General features: G+C 39.9%; 1 protein-coding gene across 1 annotated transcript in view; it reads left to right on the top strand.

Moving 5' to 3' along the window:
- PIK3CA (phosphatidylinositol-4,5-bisphosphate 3-kinase catalytic subunit alpha) overlaps positions 1–15,233 on the top strand; it is a 54,806-nt gene that overhangs the window by 18,632 nt on the left and 20,941 nt on the right. Inside the window, exons 2-6 of the mRNA XM_067536468.1 lie at positions 4,492–4,908; positions 9,737–9,946; positions 10,666–10,916; positions 12,006–12,251; positions 13,552–13,637. Of these exons, the coding sequence (XP_067392569.1) occupies positions 4,557–4,908; positions 9,737–9,946; positions 10,666–10,916; positions 12,006–12,251; positions 13,552–13,637 (1,145 nt within the window). The 5' untranslated portion in view covers positions 4,492–4,556. The remainder of the gene's footprint in view (positions 1–4,491; positions 4,909–9,736; positions 9,947–10,665; positions 10,917–12,005; positions 12,252–13,551; positions 13,638–15,233) is intronic.

The following is a 15,233-nucleotide window of genomic DNA, read 5'->3' as shown; positions in this document are numbered from 1 at the left end:
CGTATCTGGACAGAAAACATGTTCTGAACATGTTAGAGAGCCAAATTTTAACCCTGGTAGATATCTAGGTTGTAACATGGTTCCCCAATCTCTCTCTCCTGACCATACTGGTATTTCAAAAACAAAAACCACCTTTTGTAATACGGTTTAACTATAAATGTTTTACATAACCATAATTTTGGTAGTGTGGATTGGAGTCTTGTTCTTGTGTGGACTGACCAGGAACATAAATGCTGGGGGGAAAAATATTGCTAGCCTTTCATTCCTTCATTGGTTATATGACAAACTTTCAAAATTGATTGGCTCGTATCCTTCTATCAATAAGTACAACTACTCTTCCTTTTTTTTTTTTTTTTGGTTTGACACTTTTTCATAATATATTTTTCCACCATCCCTTTGGGACATCAGAATTTCTGTATCATTATCTGTCGTAAGAGACTGAAATACAGTCTACAAAATGGCTTGTGACATTGGAGAATGGGGAAGAGGGAGACATGGATATAATAAATGCAGTTGTGACATTACGTATGAAAAATAAAATATATAGAAAATAAATGAGAAATGCGAGGAAACTTGATTTCTGCTTATGATTTCTAGAAAATAGCAAGATCAGGTTTGTTTAAATAGATTTAATTGTATGAATCAATAAGGGATTTATTAACATAATCCACAATTGTTTGTATTACTATTTTCCTTTTCATGCCTCATTTGGTTTGTTTTAATAATGGGATTCTAATGAGAACAATAAAGAAAACGAGATGCTATATAGTCCAGTAGACCAAAGGACTGACTGAGTCATGGGGTCTCTCTATCTCTGTTAAAGACCTGCTTTGATATCTTTGGCAAGTTATTTAGCCTTGTACTCCTTTATTTCTCCATCTGTAGAATGGGGATTCTTATCCACTTTAGAGCTTTGAAATAGTCAGATTAAAGGTGTTATGTAAATTGAGTTTCACTCCTACAGCTTGGTAATTAATACCATATGCTATTTGTAGAATTTCCAAGCTGCAGCAGAGGAAGCTGACTACAATCTTATTGCTATTCAGAATGTTGTGGGCTGCAGTGAAACTGAAAAGAATTGTCACTTTCACTCTGCTGCTCCTTGAGAGAACTCTGAATAGTGGCAGAAGTAGATGCACCTGTTCAACACAAAAAAAGAGGGCAGAGTAGTAGAAATGCCCTCCATGCAGCAACTAGAAAGCTAAGGGAGTTGTAAGGTAGCAGAAACTTGTTACCCACACTCACAGCAGCCAGAAGGCTTTGAGGTCAAAGGGAGGAGGTCTGACTAGAAAGAGAATACACCTTCTCCCTCCAAGTAACCAGGGGGAATTTGGGATGGAGCGGTTATCAGATACTTATTAACCAAAGACTGACTCAAAGCTGAATAGAGAGAAAACACCCTGATAGGCATTGCAGCCCATTAGTTAACATTTGGTCTGAGGACAGTTGACTACTTAAACGAGTGTTGCGTGTGTACATTGAAGCTCCCATCTTTCATGTTGGACTTTCACTAGTAGAGGACAAAACGTTAGGTAGAAGAACTTCAAAGCCTTATGTATCAGTGATTGGAGATGTGTATGTGGGTTGGCAGGACAGACTGATGAGAATTTGGAAAATGTTTTAATAGCAAGATACTGCCTGGATGCAGTGGGCAGACCTGAAAGTGATTTATATTAGCACAATTGCATACCTTCCAAGTTACTATTTTTAATACAAATTGAAACTGTAAAGCATCGCCATCTGTAGGAGTGCCAGGTGTCCAGTTTTCGAATGGAAAGTCCAGTTGAAAAGGGCAACTGACAGTGTCCAGTGGGCCCTGGAACAGTGTGAGCCAAGCAGTGGCTTCAGCACAGCACTTGGCTGCTGAGAGAACTGGGGCGGGGGAGGAAGAGGGGTGCAGCATGACAGCGATGATCTCCCAATCCGGCTCAGCAGGTGAGGAGGAGGGTCCAGGCCAGCTCCCTGCCCATCTCTCATGTTCCCGTGCCCTCTCTCTCCAGCCCACAGCTTTACCTGCCTGCTCCCCAGGGGCTTGCTCCAATCTTCCTGGCAGCAGGTCCCAGGGCGTGAAGTCACCATCCCTGCTGAGTGGCTATGACTTGCCCAGCTGCTGCAGGCAACATGTGGAGTTGCTGGGCGCCACCTTGGGGCTGCAGGGCTCGGGGCGGCCCAGTGCAGAGTGGTGGACAGTGCTGCGACTGTTATGGGGCAGGGACGCAAGGCTGGGGTAGTGTGTTTATGTTGTGCTGTGTACACGGGTAATGGCGTATGTGTTTGGATTATACAGTGTGTTTTGGGTTGTGCTGTGTGTGGTTGGGTTGGGTGTGTGCAGTTGCGTTGTGTGTATGTTTTGTCGCGCTGTATGGGTGTTGTACCTGTATTTGGATTGAGTTGTGATGTGGTTGTGTATATTTGGGTTAGATTTGTGTGGTTGTGCTGTATGTGCGTTGGACTGGGCTGTAAGTTTCCAGTCAGAAGCTTAAAATCTCTCTTTAGTGTCTCATCTGAATTACTCCACCTTCAGAGCCTGGGAATTAGCCCCTGAATAAGGCTCTAAGATCCCGGCACCTAAACAGGGCTACCAGGGGCAGAACAATAAAAGTCCCAATCCAAACTGAATAACCATCCAAGAGCAGAGAGGATGGGAATAGGAAATATTTTCCTCCTCCTCCTCCCCCTATATTTATTTCTTTATGGTGCATTTCAAATGCTGTCCAGAATTTACCCTTTTTTTTAAGCTACTTTGTGCAAGAAGAAAAAAATCAAAAGGAGAAATGAGAACATAATAATTGTTACCCTATAATACTGCTGCAAGCAGAATGGATACTTATGCTGATTATTGCTAACAATTTAAAAATTCTTCTCTGAGTGATTGCTCATGTCCATTCCACCATAGGTGTGTGCACGCCTCTGTGCACGGCTACCGGAACTTTTTTCCCCTTAGCAGATCCCATAGGGCCGGCTCTGGTGCCCCCTGGAGTCCCGCACACATGCCGCGATATATGAGGCACTGCTGGCCCTACGCCCCCTCAGTTCCTTCTTTCCACCCGTGGCGGTTACTGGGACTGCCTGCGCTTCCATTGCAAACGCTTTATTCCCTGTATTTAAACCTTAAAACTAGGTTTTTTGTGTTAGTTAATTAGTTTAGATTAGTAACTGCTTAGTGGTAGACAGACACTTGAAGATAGTCTAGCTTAGTTTCTTATCGGGAGCAGGTATGCTCCGGTGTCATGGCTTCAAGCCGTGCGCTCCGGCGCTTACTGACCCCCACTACCTAAAGCATGGGGAGGAAGCTCTTCGTAAATGAGAGAATGGATCATAAGGCTTTCAGACCCTTGAAAGCCCAGCTCACGGAGCCCCAAGCCGGCTCCAAGCCAAGCACTTTGCTGTGGTATCCAGTGCACTGCTGGTGCAGAGAGCACCGTCGGCACCGACCCAACTCGGCACGGTGGAGACAGAAGCACTTGGACTCCCCTGCACCATTGGAGCAGGCGGGGTGGAGCACCGATCCTCACCGAGGTCGGATCACAGAGACCCGCTGCCAGAGCCAATGGTTCCAGCCAGGGAGTCTCCCCTGACTTAGGTGCCGAGGGGCTCCCCCACTCCTCAACAGCTTCGGTGGCTGAAGGACAGCAAGACCCTTGCTGGCCTTGCATATGGGCCGTCGCCGCCCATACCTCCGCAAGAGAGAAGGGGCTGGTGTTAAGGGGAAGCTCACCTCATGTGAGTAAGGAGTAGTGAGATGAAGTAGGGTTTTTAGAATCAGGCTCTTAAACATGTCTCTGACAGTTTTAACTTTTCGAAATATTCAAAGCAATTACACGTTCTTTAGTAAGAATCAAATGCCAGTTTTAGTCTTAATGGGGAGAGAGCAGCGAGCAGTAGAATGGGGGGGCCCGCTTAGTGGAGGGGTGGAGCAGAGGGGAGGGGCCTCAGAGGGAGTAGCTGGAGCAGGAGTCTCTGCTTTTCAGAAATTGGAAAGTGAGCAACCCTAGTCATCTGTGAGGTTTACCTATAAGTTATAATTAGGCTAATGTTTTAATTATTGGGGGTAATGAAGTGCGGAATGAAGAGAGAATTATTTGAATGTGTAACCAGCATAAGTGTGTAAATCATTTTAATGGAAGAAATTATTAATCCACTTTTTTTTTGCAAATATTGTATCCATATTACAACAAACGTATAACAATCGTGACAACATGTCTATGTTGCTATTAATTGCACCATTTGAGCAGTTTAATTCATGTTAATGTGGATTTTCCCCAAAACTTCCTTTGACATCAGATTTTGGGTCACTGTTCTTTCCCCACCCCCACCCCCGGTAAAATACAATAATTTATATGCCTTACCACAGTTTCATATGTCGTAGGTGCTCAGATACTATGTCAATTGAAGTTATGTAAGAGTCTAGATAAAGTTGCTCTATCAGTTCTAATTTGTGAGGTTTATATTTTTCATTCTAATACGTTTTAATGTTTTACATTTATTTAGATCTCTCCTGTAGGAATCTGTACTTGAGCCAGTTTCTGCTGTAAGGTTACCAAAAGATTAAGAAAATGCCTCCAAGACCATCATCTGGTGAACTATGGGGCATCCATTTGATGCCACCAAGGATCCTTGTAGAGTGTCTTCTACCTAATGGAATGATTGTGACTCTAGAATGCCTCCGTGAGGCCACACTACTGACTATCAAGCATGAACTCTTCAAAGAAGCAAGAAAATACCCTCTTTATCAGCTCCTTCAAGATGAATCTTCTTACATTTTTGTAAGTGTTACACAAGAAGCAGAAAGAGAAGAATTTTTTGATGAAACACGGCGACTTTGCGACCTACGGCTCTTTCAGCCTTTTTTAAAAGTCATTGAACCAGTAGGTAACAGAGAAGAGAAGATTCTTAATCGAGAAATTGGTAAGATGTTCTGTGTTTTAAAGTCTCCTGATTTACCTAGTTACTAAACTTAATCAACTTGTCTTCAAAATATGGAAAAAGGAGTTGAAATGAGCATGTGATTCTCATTGATTGTAATTTGCTGCCACCTTGCAAAAAATGCAACTGTCTGGGAGAATTTTAAGGGTGGCATAATGAGACACATACCTAAAACAGCAATCACAGTAAAACCAGCACTCTTTTATTGTGTTGCGCAAATAAAAAGTTGGTATTTTAACTGCTGCAACTCTCCCTTTGGAGAGCTAGTAGGTTTTCCCTAGCAGTGGAGGGAGGGAGATAGATCTATAGATATAGATTTTATTTTATTTTATTTATTTTTTTTTTTTAAAGAGCACATCAGTGGAAAGTGTTTTTAGAATTTAAAAAAAAAAAAGATTTTGGTTTTTTTTGGTTTTGCCTTTATATAGTCTCCCAGAAGTGGTTGTGGAATATTGTTTATTACTAATTTTAAAACAGTAGAAATTATGTCTTCTTAAAATGGGTAAAATGATTGTACAAATTGGTTTTGAATCCTGAAGTCATTCCTGTTGTTGATTTGTATGGATTGTTCAGGGGCGGCTTTTGGTGTAGCTGTTTCAAAGTATAAAATGGATATTTCCTAGTTTGGGCTGAAGAAGGGGCTTGAAAAATCCTCTTGACTATGGTAAATGTGAAGTTGTCTGAGTCATCCATCGACTTTTGCAGTCTCAAAACTTTCGTTTAAAAGGAAAAGTGTGTAGCCATTAAGAGTACAAGATACATTTCCTGCTATGAACCAAGTATAAGCCAGTATCTTCCTAAGTCTGTGAACAGATTTAGCTACAGTATCTCTTTTTGCCTTGTTTGTATGCAGTTTTTGTACTGGTATAACTATTTTAGGCCTTGTCTACACTAGAGTTTTATCAACACAAATTATGCCAGCATACAGCCATCGCTATAATGAAACCACTGTTGCATGTCCTCACTATGCTCCTTGTGTCAGTGGAGTGCATTCACATTACCAACTCTTGCATCAACACAGGGAGCAGTGCACTGTGGGTAGCTATCCCACTGTGCAATTCCATGTAGGGTGCTTTGGGAAGGATTTGCAATGTCTCATGGGGCAGGCAAAGCATCACATGATGGTTTCAGAATCCCATTGTTCCATGGGCATCCTACTAGATTGACAGCTGCTTTTCAACTGCCCTGTCAGCCAAACTGACATTGCTGAACATAAACACAAGAAACCCATGGGGGGGCTGTGGGTGGAGTGGGGGGGTGACAGAGAGGCAGAGACTGTGTGTGTGTTGGGGGACAATGATTGTTTAAGCTCAGAAGTAACCAATTCTGAGACAGAAGCTGGTGCATAGACAGCTGGTGCCCCATCTCCCCCCACCAGCTCAGTGGAGACCTGAACACCAGCGGGGAGAGGAGGAAATCCTGACATCAGCCCCTGCCTCCCTCCCTGGCTCTGCACAGCGCATCAGGAGTCTCTCCTCCCCTAGCAATAGCCCGCGCTGCCTGCATGCCTGCCATAAGAGAGAAGGGTTGATTCCCTCAGAGTTTTCCCACAGACCCAAGAGACTGATCCTCCCCTCCCCTATAATCCAGACAGGATTGTGTTTGCTGCCAGGAGCTGGAATGCTCAACTGGGCACTAACAGTGTGAGCTCTCCATGCTGAGCAATTTCAAAACTTACTGGGGCTTTGAAAAGGGAGGGGCCCATGTCTGTGTAGCTGGAATGCAGGGCAGTGCAGCAGAGTTCAAAACAGTGAGCAGAGCGGTCAGGATGGGCAGTGTGGAATTGTTCCTGGAGCCCAGTTATGGTAAAAAGCGTCTACATTGATGCTTTCTTGCTCTAAGTTCGCCGCAAAAAGCTTTATGCCTGATCGAGATGGTTTTATTTTGTTGCCAAAGCGGGGGAGTTTTGTGGGCAGAGGGAGCATTGTAGTGTGTACACCACCACTAGTTTATCACCAGAAGCTGACTTTTGTTGACAAACTCTCTGTAGACCAGGCCTTAGTTAGGGGTGTTGACTTTTTTAAACTAAAATAGATAGATATATATGTACAATCCCTAGTGTGGACATAGTTATAAATGTACCTTATACCAATATAGCTTCTTCACCTTCCTGTATGGGAATAAGCCATACCAATAGAACTGTGCTGCACTTGGGATATTGCACTGTTTTATCTCAATCAGTGTAGTGTAAGTAGTGCAACTTTTGTGAGTGTAGACACATTCAGGTGCTTTTGAAAAGCCCATCATGATTCCCTTCAGATGCTTTCCATGGTAATTTTGCCTCATGGTCCCAAGCATGAGCAATGACATCCTTGTGCCCAACTCTAAAGTAGAGCACACTGTAATTGGACACTGATGGTATTTGATTTATTACATTGCAGACAAATAATTCAAGATCTTCATTGAAACAGTAATGATCGAAGGGCCAACCAGTAAAACTGTAACCATGTTAGGTGTTGTACCTTGTATTTCGGAATAGGTAAAACAGTACAGTTTTTGTGTGTAAACAAGCCCTTACGCTACTCAAAGCTATCCCAATGTGCAGCAGAGTAACGGGGAACCATGTAAGTAATAGTGACTCTGACCAAGAATCTGGTCGATTTTCACTTTGCTGCCACCCAGAAAAGCCATAAGCAACACAGTGGTAGGTATTGGAATTATACACTTGGCAAGAGGACCTCAAATGGAGACTGGGGAAGGGTTGATCAGTGCAGACCACTTCCATTCTTGCAGCAGTTAGGAGGATCAGGGTGCAATACCAAGAGAGAGAGAGTGCCACCATCCAATGTGTGTGGGTGATCCATATAGCTGATGGTTACAAAAGATGGAATCACTGGGTAGGGTCTGTGGGCAGCACCCTGTCAGGAATCCAGAACCCTCCTCTTTCTCCAGAAGTGAGTTTGCGGAAAAAATAAGTGGTAATTTTCCCAAGCTCAGTCTGCATGTGATCATAGAATATGAGTTGGAAGGGACCTCAGGAGGTCATCTAGTCCAACCCCCTGCTCAAAGCAGGACTAACCTCAGCTATATCATCCCAGCCAGGGCTTTGTCAAGCGTTAGCTTAAAAACCTCTAAAGATGGAGATTCCACCACCTCCTTAGGTAATCCATTCCAGTGCTTCACCACCCTCCTAGCGAAAAACTTTTTCCTAATGTCCAACCTAGACCTCCCCCTGCAACTTGAGACCGTTGCTCCTTGTTCTGTCATCTGCCACCACCGAGAACAGCCTAGCCCCATCCTCCCTGGAACCCCCTTTCAGGTAGTTAAAGGCTGCTATCAAATCCCCCCTCATTCTTCTCTTTTGCAGACTAAACAAGCCCAGTTTCCTTAGCCTCTCCTCATAAGTCCTGGGCTCCAGCCCCCTAATCATTTTTGTTGCCTTTAGCTGTACTCCCTCCAACTTGTCTACATCCTTTTTGTAGTGGGGGGCCCAAAACTGGACACACTACTCTAAATGTGGCCTCACCAATGCCGACTAGAGGGGAATAATCACTTCCCGCGACCTGCTGGCAATGCTCCTCCTAATGCAGCCCAATATGCTATTAGCCTTCTTGACAACCAGGGCACACTACTGACTCATATCCAGCTTTTTATCCACTGTAACCCCCAGGTCCTTTTCTGCAGATAGCAGTATAAGATTAAATTCATTGTCGATACTTTTGTATTCTTAAAGATTAGAGACTGATTAGAGATTTTAAAAAATCTTAAATTCTGGAGCACATGATGCAGCCACTGGGGAAAAATACTGATATGACAAGCAGTTGTGGAGTAGACGTAGAGCAGGCCACTCTTTCCTAGCAGATTGTTCGGGTGGGGGGTTGGCTTCTCAACAAAGCATTGTCTCTGTTTCCATATCTTTAATGCTGATTGTTTAGTTTGCTGACTGTTAGGACTGGAAGTATATGAAGGGGTGAGTATAAGTAGGTAGGGGCTGAATTTGTGAGTATGATGAGGGAGTGGAAGGAAGGGGAAGGTAGAGGAAATGAGACATAAACAGAGTGGATAAAAAATCATGATTTTAAAATATCAAATAGTAATTATAATTCAAATCAGATTTTTATTTATATGTCGCTAATTTTTTCTCCCTATTTTATGTTCTTACATGGCTATAAATATTTTCTACGTGTTTCTTTAATAAGTTTCCTATTTGTTGGTAGAATTCCAGATTATTGGAGTTTTTTCTGCTGAGAAGTTTCACACTTAAAATGAAAGACAAGTCTAGTTTTCATTAACATCCTTACTGTGTGGCTTAGGAGCCTAACTTTTAGGTTCCTGTTCCTCAAAAATTTGGCTTGAGTGTATTTTTGTTTTGTTTTTATAAAGTTTTCAGTAACTTTGTTTAATGTATTGAAATAATTGTCATTGTTAACACTGAAGCAGATTTGATTTGAAATGACAAAGATTAAACACAATTTTAGCCCCCTTATGCTGCAATCTCATATGCATGTGTTTATCTTTTAGCAAACGAGTAATCCTGTTGAAATTAGTGGGACTATTCCTGTGAGTAGTTATGTACCCGTTTAGATGTTTACAGGATCAGAGCCTTAATTTTTTATACTTTTTATATAGCAGTTTTGGAAAATTTCAAATAGGTTAGTTCATTATAAATTTTAAAATGTGCTAACACAGAGTGTCTAATTGGTTTTACAAAGTGTCAGTCTGATTTAAATCAATTTTAAAAAGCCCAAATGATTTAAATACAGGACATTTATTCCATCAGCAATAGAAAAATATTATTTCTATGAAAAATATACTATAATATATTTATTAATCGCTGACAGTTTAACTAAGTATTTTTTCAATATATTAGGTTTTGCTATTGGCATGCCTGTCTGTGAATTTGATATGGTTAAGGATCCAGAAGTTCAGGACTTCAGAAGAAATATTCTTAATGTTTGTAAAGAAGCAGTGGATCTTCGAGATGTGAATGCACCCCATAGCAGAGCATTGTATGTCTGTCCTCCAAACGTTGAATCTTCACCTGAATTGCCCAAGCACATATACAGTAAATTAGATAAAGGTAAAATAAATGTTTGCTATAACAACTTATTGGTGCTTTTCTTTATGAACAAAAATTTCAGTACAGTTGGTGATGGCAGACAGGTAAATCATTGTTGATATAGTATGTTTAATCACTGAAGCATCATGTTACAATTTGGTTATACCCTTTGTCTTCAGTCGGGATAACCTGCTTAGTAGGAGATGAACTCAAAAGAAATGTCACATTTGATGAAGCACGTAGTTCAATTTTCTGTATTCTAGGAATACTCTTTTACAGTTTGAGTTATCCAATTATATTGCACTGATTCGTGCAGCTGTTTCAGTGGTTATGTGACTGATTTGCCAACTGCTATTAGCCTTTCTTTCTGAGTTCAGAAGTGTCTCTATAATAATATTCAGAACATTTTAGAATTAGTTTGTTTCCAGGATCATTTGTCTTTTAGTCCTTAGTTACAGAATAGTCATATTGTCAGTGGAAAAAGATTGGCTGAATAAGAAGTACTTGTTTCTTAGAAATAGTTTTATAGTTAAATGAAAGTTTGAACCTACATGTACTTGGACAGTGAGACCAGAATGGCTTTTTCAGAAGTCAATGTAAGTAGAATCCACCCAGCTCTGAATTGTGCCTGCATGTTCTGTCAGTGAGGATTATGGCAAGCAAGTCTGAATCTGACTAGTTTTATTACAAGACTGTGTATAGGCAATAATAGACTCTGATGTTATTTCACATTATTACAGGGCAAATAATAGTGGTAATATGGGTAATAGTCTCCCCGAACAATGACAAGCAGAAATATACCTTAAAAATCAACCATGACTGTGTTCCTGAGCAAGTTATTGCTGAAGCAATCAGGAAAAAAACACGAAGTATGTTGCTGTCATCTGAACAACTAAAACTCTGTGTCTTAGAGTACCAGGGCAAGTATATTTTAAAAGTGTGTGGCTGTGATGAATACCTGCTAGAAAAATATCCTCTGAGTCAGTATAAGGTGAGTTACATATTGCAAATGAATGGATTTATTTAAAAATACACTAGAAAAATTAAAATTGGGAGGGAGGTAAGGGAATGATATATTAAGATTTAATGACTGACTTAAGTTTCATTTCTTAAACTAATTCAAAAGGCAGAAAATGAAAATTCATAATATTAACCAAGTAGCTTAAATTTTTGTGCAGTTGACCTTCCTGTGTACAGATAATAGCAGTATAAATAAAAATCAACAGAGGTACTCGGCTTTGGCCTAACCATGCTCCCATTGAAGTCAGTGGGAATTTATTTTAATGGGAGTAAAGTTAGGCCAATGCAGAATGGTTTTGGAAATCCCACCCTAAATTTCTGAGAGTAAGAAATGAGCTGTAATGTTTGAATGCAGTTGATATAACCTCAAAAGAGCTGTTCTCCAGTGTTAAACTATGAAATAGATATTACTACTAGAAATAACATTTTTATTTAGAAATAGATATTCTAACTTCTATTTGCTTAGTGGTTACTGAAATAACGATGAGTATCCTCCACTGCAGAAATTATAGCAAAGTCATTTTTAATTTTTCTTTAAGTCCCTGGTTTTATCTCTTTCTCCCAACCTTGTGGTTTTTTTGTCTTAAGAATAGCCATCACTTTGACAGGGAGCCACTGGATGAAAGAGCATACAAGCAGCTCCTTCTAGAGTAGACATCAGTGTTACTCAATAGAGTTGCTGGCAGAGACTGACTGAGTGGTGTTGCTTTCTCTTCAGAGATTGTACCACCATCGTAATAAGACACCTCCAGCCCCTTACCACCAGCTGGAAGCATGGAATTCAGATGGAATGTGTTACTGATGCAGAAATTGATTTTTTTTCCCTTTACTTTCGTATACCATGCTGCCTACTTGGTCATGTACAACAAGCTATTTAAAAACATTGGTGTTGTAATGTAACTGAAAACAATGTAAAGGATGCTATAAAGATAGCTGCTACAAGAGCTCATTAAATGTAATTTTTTTAGCCTTTTGAATTTTATACATGCTTTCCTTTAATATTTTTAAGCATTCATTACAAAGAAAATACAGCAAAACATTTTTCTTCCAACTATTGCAGTACATAAGAAGTTGTATAATGCTTGGCCGAATGCCCAACCTGATGCTGATGGCTAAGGAAAGCCTTTATACCCAGCTGCCACTGGATACCTTTACAATGCCATCTTATTCCAGGCGGATCTCTACAGCTGCACCATACATGAATGGAGAAGCTTCAGCCAAATCTCTCTGGGCCATAAACAGTGCTCTCAGGATAAGAATTCTCTGTGCCACCTATGTAAATGTAAACATTCGAGACATTGACAAGGTAAGTCAAATGCTGAATGTATGGATGTTAAATTAGTGCCCAGAATCAGAATGAAAACACTGGGGCACATTCAGTTCAATAGACCTGTCTAACAAAGTTAGGGAATCAACTGGTCAACAGTATATGTTGATACCAGCTACTAGCAATAATTAGGGGCCTAATTCACAGCTTAAATCAATGGAAGTTCTCACTGACTTAAGTGAGTGTTGGACAGGGCCTAGGAGCATACAGAGCACACAAACAGCTAGCAAAGCTTATATTTTCAAAGCAAATTTTCTAACTAAAATTACATGATAGACCATTGAAAGTGTCTTCCGGAAGCTGAAAGTGGTGTGCGCACACGCTGCTCCCAATGCCACCTTTTTTTCTCTTGACAAACATAGGAGAAGTCCATATATAAATTCAGCCCCATACTTTCAAACCTGGCTACCCAAAGTACCTAATCTATCTTTAGGTACCCAAATACATTACCTGATTTTTTTTCTGAAGTTTTTGGCATCCTCAGCTGCCATTGATTTCAGTGAGTGCTAGGGATTAAATGACAAATTAGACCGCTTATTTTAGTCACCCAAATCTGAGAATTTTGGTATTACTCATTTAACAAGAAGCATCATAAAACTTCTAAAATGTTTCCTTTTACATATTAGTGTAACTTACAATCTGTAGAATCAAAGCAGTAGGGTTCTGAGTTTAATATCCGGTCTTGGTGTTTCATCTCACATAAACGGTGGGAGAAGCAGGAAAAACAAAATTAAGATTTTCTTATATATCTTAGAACAACAAATACTATGCTTAAAGAGCCATTACTTTAAGGACTGGAACAAGTTTTTGTTCGAACAGTGCTGTGGACAAATTTGCCATCCCTACTTAAAAGAGAGAAAGAAAGAGAAAAAGAAAAAAAGAGCTGGGGGATAACTGCATTTAGCATAAGCTATTACAATCTTAGCTTTTTTGTGGTCTTAGAAGTTGGCCACTCAGTTTGTTCTTCAGTCCCCAGGGCTTGCCGTGGTAATCAAGGATAAATTCCGATTGTGTTCCTTCTTAAAGTTATTATTTGAAATACAGTCATGACTAATTTTTGAAATTGTGATGCAGCAATAGTAAAATAAAATTTTATACTAGAAGTAAGTGTGAACTCATTTATGCCATATAGCTTTTTTCCAAACTGCTAAAAATTAGTGTGACACGTGGTTCTAATCAGCATCTAATAGTGTTTATACAATAAAACGGTTTGTTCAAACTAGGGTCTATATTCAAATGGGTTATAATAGGTGCTAATGCTTAAACACATTATTTTCAGATCTATGTCAGAACTGGTATTTACCATGGAGGAGAACCATTATGTGACAATGTGAATACTCAAAGGGTACCTTGTTCCAATCCCAGGTAAATAATGCTGCTGTAACAATTCAGGGACATCTGATTTCTAGAGCTTTCTAAGGCAGAAATAGATTCTGTCAGTACCAATTTGTACCCGCAAGTAGGGTCCTTGGTTGGAAAGTATCATTAAGATAGTAGACCCCACCGAGAGAGAAAGTAGCCTTATTCTCTAAAAGAAGGTACAGAAAATGTTTATTATAAAAGAAAAACATTCTTATTTAACATGTATATAGTTATCTAAGGAATTAGAACTAATCACTAGAGTTTTCCTGTTACATTTTCCTAGATCACTCATTTCCATTTACAAATTTGTTTAATTGGCTGGATTTAGGCGTTATAGGCATTTTGGCTTGTAATATTTTATGTAAAAACAGCAACCTTTTTTTATTCAATAGGTCTGTTCTCTATATGTATTCAGATTTTTTTTTCTGTAACCCAAAATTTTGATACATTTTTCCTTTTTGTTTTACAATACAGAACCAATATAGCTACTGGAGATTGAGCTGGATTTTGTTCTAGTTTGTGAATTGTTAGCAAAGCTCCGATTACAAGTTCAAATTGTGCTTGTAACATATAACAGTTCTTTTCAGCAGGGTTGCACAAGTATTTGTCCTGCAAAACCTATCACTATGACAAAAAGACAAACATAGTTTGACTTTCAGATCTCATGGTGTGTTTGCAGTGCTGGTTGCTTGGCAAACCCTTGTCTTCTGCCATTTGTTCTGTTCATTACACAGTAGGATCTGGGTACATGACGGGCTCCTAGGCAATACCACAATGCAAACAAATAATCTCTAATCTGGGCAATTTTTTTTTTTTTTCAGTTAGTGAGGCATAATAAACAGGGAACCTCATGATGCAGTTTTATAGAATCACTTTTCAAATAAAACCACACTTTAAGTGGTAACCTTTTCTCTCTATCAACATTTTGGATTGTGATTAATCAAATATGTTAATGATATCACTATCCACCAAGCCAATACAACCCTCTAGGGAGGAAGACGTGCTGTTTAGGGTTTCAGGGCAACTAGAGTCTGGAATTAAGGTGGCCCTGGAATATGCAGGAAAGGGAATAGAAAGAGCTTTAAAAATATAGGAATAGATATTGTTATGGAAGAGTTTTGTCAGTGAAGCAAAAAGTGCATAAATAAAAAGGCAGAGGAAGAGGTAGACTTGACATGCACTGTGGCCCATGTAAAGAAGGGCTACTAAGCAAGGAGAAAATCAGAGCGCAATTTGCTAGAATGGAAGTCAGTTGATTTGACAACCTAAATAGATTAGCTCTACCCTGGTTTGTGTCTAAAAATAAGACATGGAAATTCAAACGGTGATGCTGTAAATACAAAATGTGTGTGGTACAAATGTATGCCAGTGAATGTAAAACAAAGATCTTAATCTCTTAAAAAGTTCTCTGCCACTTGAAAACGTGCTCTCTCTGGCTCTAATGAGAGTTATGGGGCCTCATTATCTGCCTGGATCATACCCACAGTCTTTTAAAAAATAATTCCAAATTCACATTCTCTCTGGCTTTGCATGTCTTTAGAAAAGTTTATTAGTTGGTACTTAAATTTTGCTTGCAGACACTACTGCTCTCCAAAGATA

Source organism: Emydura macquarii, unplaced genomic scaffold (genome assembly GCF_026122565.2).
Source record: "Emydura macquarii macquarii isolate MOO-44397 ecotype Brisbane River unplaced genomic scaffold, CSIRO-AGI_Emac_v2 contig_3603, whole genome shotgun sequence".
In the NCBI taxonomy this organism is placed as follows: domain Eukaryota; kingdom Metazoa; phylum Chordata; order Testudines; family Chelidae; genus Emydura; species Emydura macquarii.
The sequence above is the reverse complement of the archived record's forward strand: the minus strand, read 5'-3'. Positions and strand labels throughout refer to the sequence as shown.